The sequence below is a fragment of the Mandrillus leucophaeus genome, unplaced genomic scaffold (genome assembly GCF_000951045.1).
Source record: "Mandrillus leucophaeus isolate KB7577 unplaced genomic scaffold, Mleu.le_1.0 Scaffold1164, whole genome shotgun sequence".
NCBI classification, from domain to species: domain Eukaryota; kingdom Metazoa; phylum Chordata; class Mammalia; order Primates; family Cercopithecidae; genus Mandrillus; species Mandrillus leucophaeus.
In genome coordinates this window covers 444,080-452,015 of record NW_012099921.1, presented here as the reverse complement: position 1 = coordinate 452,015, position 7,936 = coordinate 444,080, and the positions used below count along the sequence as shown (strand labels likewise).

At 48.2% G+C, this 7,936-nt stretch overlaps 1 protein-coding gene across 1 annotated transcript in view; it reads right to left on the bottom strand.

Annotated features, from left to right (window-relative positions):
* Positions 1-7,936, bottom strand: part of SLC28A1 (solute carrier family 28 (concentrative nucleoside transporter), member 1) — an 81,716-nt gene that overhangs the window by 60,286 nt on the left and 13,494 nt on the right. The window contains exon 5 of the mRNA XM_011999340.1: positions 2,271-2,454. Coding sequence (XP_011854730.1) covers positions 2,271-2,454 — 184 coding nt within the window. The remainder of the gene's footprint in view (positions 1-2,270; positions 2,455-7,936) is intronic.

Sequence of the window (7,936 nt, the reverse complement as noted above, 5' to 3'; positions counted from 1 at the left end):
GGTTTCACTGTGTTAGCCAGGATGGTCTCGATCTCCTGACCTCATGATCCACCCGCCTCAGCCTCCCAAAGTGCTGGGATTACAGGCTTGAGCCACCATGCCTGGCCAAAAGTGTATGGTTTAATGGTTTTTAGTATAGTTACAGATTTGTGCAACCATTATCATAATCCTAGGATATTTTCATCAGCCCAAAATGAAGCCCCAAACCACTGGTGGTCACTACCTCCTCTTCCCATCCACCCTAGCAATCACTAATCAACTCTCTATCTCCACAGATTTCCCATCACTAATCAACTCTCTGTCTCCACAGATTTGCCCATTCTGGACATTTCACATAAATGGAATCATGCAGTATATGGTTCTTTAAAACTGGCTTCTTTCACTGAGCATGATGTTCTCAAGGTTTATCATTATTGTAGTATTTATCAAGACTACATTCCTTTTCATGGCCAAATAATATTCTATTGTATGGATATATAGATTTTCTTTATCCATTTTCCAGTTGATGAACATATGTGTAGTTTTCACTTTTTGGCTATTATGATTAATGCTATATGAAGATTTGTGCACAAGTTTTTATGTGGACATATATTTTTATTTCTCTTAGGTATATACCTAGGAGTGGAATTTCTGGGTCATATGGTAAGTCCATGTTTAACATTTTGAGGAACTGCCTAACCATTTTCTTTTTTCTTTCTTTCTTTTTTTTTTTTTTTGAGACAGAGTTTTGCTCTTGTTGGAGCAATGGTGCTGGAGTGCAATGGTGCGATCTCGACTCACTGCAACCTCTGCCTTCCGGTTTCAAGCAATTCTCCTGCCTCAGCCTCCCAAGTAGCTGAGATTACAGGCACCCACCACCATGCCTGGCTAATTTTTGGATTTTTAGTAGAGACAGGGTTTCGCCATGTTGGCCAGGCTGGTCTCGAACTCCTGACCTCTTGATCCTCCCACCTTGGCCTCCCAAAGTGCTGCGATTACAGGCATGAGCCACCATGCCTGGTCAGCCATTTTCTAAAGCAACTGCACTGTTTTGCATTTCTGCCAGCAGTGTCTCAGGGTTTCAATTTCTCCACATCTTTGTCAACACTTGTTATCATCTATCTTATTGATTATGGCCATCTGACTGAATATGAAGTGGTATCTTATTGTGGCTTTGCTTTGCATTTCCATGATGGCTACTGATGTTGAGCACATTTTCATGTGATTTTTGGCTGTAGCAAAACCTTTTATTCTTCAAATGGGTTGTCTTTTTATGGTTGAGTTGTAATTCTGCATACAGTTTCTTTATGCAGACATATGATTTGTACATCTTTTCTCTCATTCCATGAGTTGTCTTTTCACTTTTTTGATAGTGTGCGTTGCATCAAAAAGTTTTTAGTTTTTATGAAGTCCAGTTTATCTGCATGCATTTTTTTAAAGGAAACTTCGTATCAGTCCCTCAAGTGGAAAACCATCATCAATGACTTGTCATAGAAAACCATTGTAAAAATAAATCACAAATGTATTTAATAAAGAGAAGTCAAATGTAACAGTAAATGTACTTATAAATAAAATTTTAAATGTGTTCACCCCACAGGCTGGCTCAAATCATTTTGCTGTGGTATGCGGATTTCACTTTGGGAACGTGAGAGTCACCCCTGTACCCTTGCATCCCCCTGACTTAGTCTTTGGGTATCTTTGGCCACCAGCTTCTTCATCAACAAAATAGAGTACTGAAATAGATTGGTGGTCTTCAGACTTTTTTTTTAAGCCATAGAAACCGTTTTCTTCCCCCCAGCCAATTTTTTTTGCGAACCTTGGCTTACAAAACACATAAGACTCTGCTGGCTACATCAGAATTCCCTGGAGGCTAATGAAAAATACTAGCACCTGGACCCCGATCGAGCCTGCTGAATCCCACTCCAGGGATGGTCCCTGCGGCTTTTTGTCTCACACTGCCCAGGTGATGTCTCACACTGCCCAGGTGATCTCAGGGAGGTACTGATTTGGGCCCTCCTTGCTCCAGGAGCTGGGATCCCTGAATGGAGGAAACTGTTGAGTTCAGTTTTCATCCACCACAGTCACCTGCTGTAACTGGGACTAAGAACTGGTGAAACACCAAAAGATGCTGCTATGTTTGAAGTCACCCACAAGCTCCTGCCCTGGGGCCCTGGAGAGTTCTCCATGACACAGAGCCTTCCTCTTCCTCCAGCCCTGGCCATAACCCTGGAGCCAACCCCTCAGCTCACGGGCCCTCCCTTGTCCTGCCTCAGGGCTGTGACCTCACTCACCTCTTAAACCAGAGCAGCAGGCGAGGATGGTCCTGAGGCTTGAGAAACCTCCTTAGCTTTGGCCCCAGAAGCCGTTTCAGCAGGCGGTGGCCCAGGAACGTGAGGACCACACAAGTGAGGACAAACAGAGCCAGGGCCCTCTGGAAATCCAGGAGGCAGGCCACCAGCAGGAAGGCAGCGAACGCTGGGGGACGAGAGAGAGGAGGGGTCAACGGCCACGACATCACCTCTTCAGGCCCCTGCAGCCCCGCCCACGGACTCCACCTTACTCCATCCAGATCGTGGAGGGCAGGAAACTCACCCAACCTCACTGAGCCTGTTTCCTCATCTGGAAATGAAAACAACCATCACTACTGTGTCAAAAGTAGTTAGGAGTTACTGGCAGAAGGCATTGTGAAAGGGCCTTGCAAACTGTAAAGTGCTTACCAAATGTGAGGGAGATGTGTAAGGAGGCCGCAAAGCCAAACAGCAAGAGGTGCCGGGCATCAGTGGAGCATCTGCTGTGGTCCAGCGCCATGCTACGCCCCGCGGAGGAAGGAGACGAGCCCATCAGCTACTCCATGAAGGAGTTCACATATGTGTGCTGGGACTGCGTTCTGAAATGTTCATCAATGACCGTGCTTCCTAGAGTTTCCTTTCCCTTTTTGCCCTTCTCTCCTTTGAGCCACTCAGCCAGTACATGCTTATGCCTCAGAAAGGCACGTGAGAATGGATAGCTGAGGGGGAGATGTCTCTCCCTAGACTTTTTTTTTTTTTTTTTGAGACAGGGTCTCACTTTGTTGCCCAGGCTGGAGCACTATCTCAGCTGACTGCAACCTCCGCCTCCTGGGTCAAAGCAGTGCTTCTGCCTTAGCCTCTCGAGTAGCTGGGATTACAGGTACCCACCACCAAGGCTGGCTAATTTCTGTATTTTTGGTAGAGACAGGGTTTCGTCATGTTGCTCAGGCTGGTGTTGAACTCCTGGGCTCAAGTGATCCGCCCACCTCAGCCTCCCAAAGTGCTGCGATTACAAGTGTAAGCCATCGCGCCTGGCCTCTCCCTGGCTTTGGAATTTCAGAATCCAGGATCCTCAAAGAATGGAAAAGATGCTTAACCATGGATAAAAAATGTGATCTGAAACATCACGAATAAAGGTAAGTTCTACCCAACCGCTCTGCTACCAGGCAATAACAAGGACAATGGTATCACAGAGAAAGCGCCTGAGCCTGGCAAGGCTGCCAAGCCAGGTGTGTTTGCAGCGTTGCAAGCAGCGAAGCCTTGTGCCTGGCTTCCTGGTGGAGCCCCAGGGAGGTCCCAGGACTGCAGAGAGAGGAATGCCCACGCGGTGCATGGCAAGCCAGTGAGGCTCTGCAGGCACCAAAACAGCTGAAGTGGTCTCCATGAGAGGCCTGAAGAGGAGAGAGGTGGGAGACCAGAATGAGCCCACCATGGGGAAGAGGGCATCGCCATGGTCACCTGCAAGGATGGAGGACCCAGGACCAGCTGGAGAAGTGGACAAGTCAGGAGACACTTGAGGAGTAATAACAGATAAGCCCCCCTGGTAACCCCCAGAGAAAGGGATGAAGGAAGATTCCAACTGGACAGAAATTGAGTTCCCGTCACTTGCTGGAATGATAAAATTGAGGGAGAAGATAAGTTGAGTCATAAAACATAAAATGACCCTTCTCTCACATGGAAGCTTGTGGGCCAGAGTTCCAACCTGAACGGGTGTCACTGAGACACACAGGTGGAGCCCCACAGGGTGGTGCTGGGGCTGCTGGTACCAGCCGTGGAGGTTCAAGGGAGGCGGACCTGGCCAGGGAGAGGATCCGTGGTCGCCAGGAGGTGAGCTTAGCACTTCAGATGCACTTTCACAATGAATCCTCACAAGACCCCTATAAGGTGGGGTCTACAGTGATGCCCACTTGGAGAGCGAGGCCTCTGAGGCCAGCCAAGATGAGTGCCTCACACAGGGAGGGCATGGGGCGAGGAGGCCAAGGTCTGTGCATCTCAGGTCCTGTGCTTTGTGGTTGAGGCGGGCCAGGAAGGCTGGGGGAGTCTGGGTAGACCAGGACAGGGACTCAGGGAGAGGGGGCAGTGTGGAGGAGTCCTGCAGGCAGGGCACAAGGACAGTAGTACTTTTGGAAGTATTTTATTCATCTAGGATCCATTCACAGGGATTGGTTTGGGGACGGGCAGGACCTGAGCTAAGCTCCTTGAAGAACTCCCTGAGACTTTGACTGGAACAGCCAGCAAGAGGCACCCCCTTCTTCTAAGACTGGGGACACCAAGGCCATCCTTGTTAGTCTGGTGCCAGGGCTGTCGCTGTACCCATGGAGAAGGCCTACCTGAGGTGAGCAAGCCACTGTCACAGATCAGGAGCCAAGTCCTGAGAATGTGAGCTTCATTTCTCTATCACCGCTATTCCCAGAACATCTGTGAACAGCCTCCCCAGGAAAGAGGTGATGTAATAAAGATATTGAAAAGCCAGAGAAATCAAAGTCACCCAGAGACAGTCACTGCTGACCATTGCAAGAGATCATTTAATGATTCAGTTTGCATTCCTGAAAGCCATGGCAAACGTGGAAATAGGATGAGAGGGATAATTTTCATTCTCTACTGAGAGAATTCAATTGTTCTTCAAGAGAAACAAATTGGATCTGAGTGAAGGAGGCAGCCAAGGAAACAGAGACGGTCCTGGCTTCAGACCCTGCCAAAAGTGGACGTCACCATCTCTAGGAGGAAGCTGTGAGGAAGCTGTGAGGGACATGGACCCACCCCATCTCAGTAGATGACCCTACTTTAAAGTTCACCAAGCAGACCAGGTCATTGCTGTCACCTCTCTCACTGTCTGTCCCCTCCAGAGCACCTATAATGAGCTCTGCATCTGTACCTATCCTCCTTTTTCTTTTTTCAAATTTTATTTTTATTTTTAAAATTTTTTGTAGAGGTTGAGTCTTGCTGTGTGGCCCAGGCTGGTCTTGAACTCCTGGGCTCAAACAATCCTCCCACTGCAGCCTTCCGAAGTGCTGGGATTACAGGCATGAACCACCTGCCATGCCTGGCCCCTCTTTAATTCCAACCTGTCAGGATGAGGTGAACTTGCTCCTGAAAAGACCCACCCCTCCCTGTGGGGTGGGGAGCTCTTCTACTCTGTGCCAGGGGACCTTGCTCCATCGGTCATCTTTTCATCTCCCATTCCTTCACGTTCCTTCTACAAACTCCCCACCTCAGCTCCTACACACAAAGTGTCTCCCACCCTAAACTCATGCCCATCCTTGACACTTGGTCACATGCTGCCCATTCATCCTCCCCGCCTGACCTCATAAAAATTGATCAAGGCTGGGCGCAGTGGCTCACGCCTGTAATCCCAGCACTTTGGGAGGCTGAGGAGGTGGATCACGAGGTCAGGAGATCAAGATCATCCTGGCTAACACGGTGAAACCCTGTCTCTACTAAAAATAAAAAATATTAGCCAGGCGTGGTGGCAGGCACCTGTAGTCCCAGCTACTCGGGAGGCTGAGGCAGGAGAATGGTGTGAACCTGGAAGGCAGAGGTTGCAGTGAGCCGAGATAGCACCACTGCACTCCAGCCTGGGTGACAGAGCAAGACTCCATCTCAAATAAATAATAAAAAAGGTTGGTTCCAAGATGGCCGAGTAGGAACAGCTCCAGTCTGCAGCTCTCAGCATGAGCGATGCAATAGATGGGTGATTTCTGCATTTCCAACTGAGGTACCAGGTTCATCTCACTGGGGCTCTCACTGGGGCTTGTCAGACAGTTGATGCAGCCCACTTAGCAGGGTGGGGCATCGCCTCACCCAGGAAGTGCAAGGGGTCAGGGAATTCCATTCCCCAGCAAAGGGAAGCCATGACAGACGGTACCTGGAAAATCGGCACACTGCCACCCTAATACTGTGCTTTTCCAATGGCCTTAGCAAACGGTGCACCAGGAGATTATATCCCGTGCCTGACTTGGAGGGTCCCACACCCATGGAGCCTCGCTCACTACTAGCACAGCAGTCTGAGATCAAACTGCAAGGCGGCAGTGAGGTTGGGGGAGGGGTGTCCACCATTGCTGAGGCTTGAGTAGGTAAATAAAGCGGTCCAGAAGCTGGAACTGGGTGGAGCCCACCACAGCTCAAGGAGGCCTCCCTGCCTCTGTAGACTCCACCTCTGGGGGCAGGGCATAGCTGAACAAAAGGCAGCAGAAACTTCTGCAGGCTTAAACGTCCCGTCTGACAGTTTTGAAGAGAGTAGTGGTCCTCCCAGCACAGAGTTTGAGATCTGAGAATGGACACTCTGCCTCCTCAAGTGGGTCCCTGACTCCCAGTACCCTAACTAGGAGACACCTCCCAGTAGGGGCCAACTGACACCTCCTACGGCTGGATGCCCTTCTGAGATGAAGCTTCCAGAGGCAGGATCAGGCAGCAACATCTGCCGCTCTGCAATATTTGTGGTTCTGAAGCCTCTGCTGGTGATACCCAGGCAAACAGGGTCTGGAGTGGACCTCCAGCAAACTCCAACAGACCTGCAGCTGAGGGTCCTGACTGCTAGAAGGAAAACTAACAAACAGAAAGGACATCCACACCAAAACCCCATCTGTACATCACCATCATCAAAGACCAAAGGTAGATAAAACCACAAAGATGGGGAGAAACCAGAGCAGAAAAGCTGGAAATTCTAAAAATCAGAGTGCCTCTTCTCTTCCAAAGGAATGCAGCTCCTTGCCAGCAATGGAACAAAGCTGGATGGAGCATGACTTTGATGGCTTGAGAGAAGAAGACTTCAGACAATTGGTAATAACAAACTTCTCTGAGCTAAAGGAGGATGTTCGAACCCATCACAAAGAAGCTAAAAACCTTGAAAAAAGATTAGACGAATGGCTAACTAGTATAAACAGTGTAGAGAAGTCTTAAATGATCTGATGGAGCTGAAAACCGTGGCACAAGAACTATGTGATGTATGCACAAGCTTCAGTTGCTGATTTGATCAAGTAGAAGAAAGGGTATTAGTGATTGAAGATCAAATGAATGAAATGAAGCAAGAAGAGAAGTTTAGAGAAAAAAGACTAAAAAGAAACAAATAAAGCCTCCAAGAAATATGGGACTATGTGAAAAGACCAAATCTACGTCTGACTGGTATACCTGAAAGTGACAAGGAGAATGGAACCAAGTTGGAAAACATTCTTCAGGATTTTAACCAGGAGAACTTCCCCAACCTAGTGAGGCAGGCCAACTTTCAAATTCAGGAAACACAGTGAATGCCACAAAGATACTCCTCGAGAAGAGCAACTCCAAGACACATAATTGTCAGATTCACCAAAGTTGAAATGAAGGAAAAAATATTAAGGGCAGCCAGAGAGAAAGGCTGGGTTACTCACAAAGGGAAGCCCATCAGACTAACAGTGGATCTCGCAGCAGAAACCCTATAAGCCAGAAGAGAGTGGGGGGCAATATTCTACATTCTTAAAGAAAAGAATTTTCAAACCAGAATTTCATATCCAGCCAAACTAAGCTTCATAAGTGAAGGAGAAATAAAATCCTTTACAGACAAACAAATGCTGAGAGCTTTTATCACCACAAGGCCTGCCTTACAAGAGCTCCTGAAGGAAGCACTAAACATGGAAAGGAACAACTGGTATCAGCCACTGCAAAAACATGCCAAATTGTAAAGACCATCAATGCTA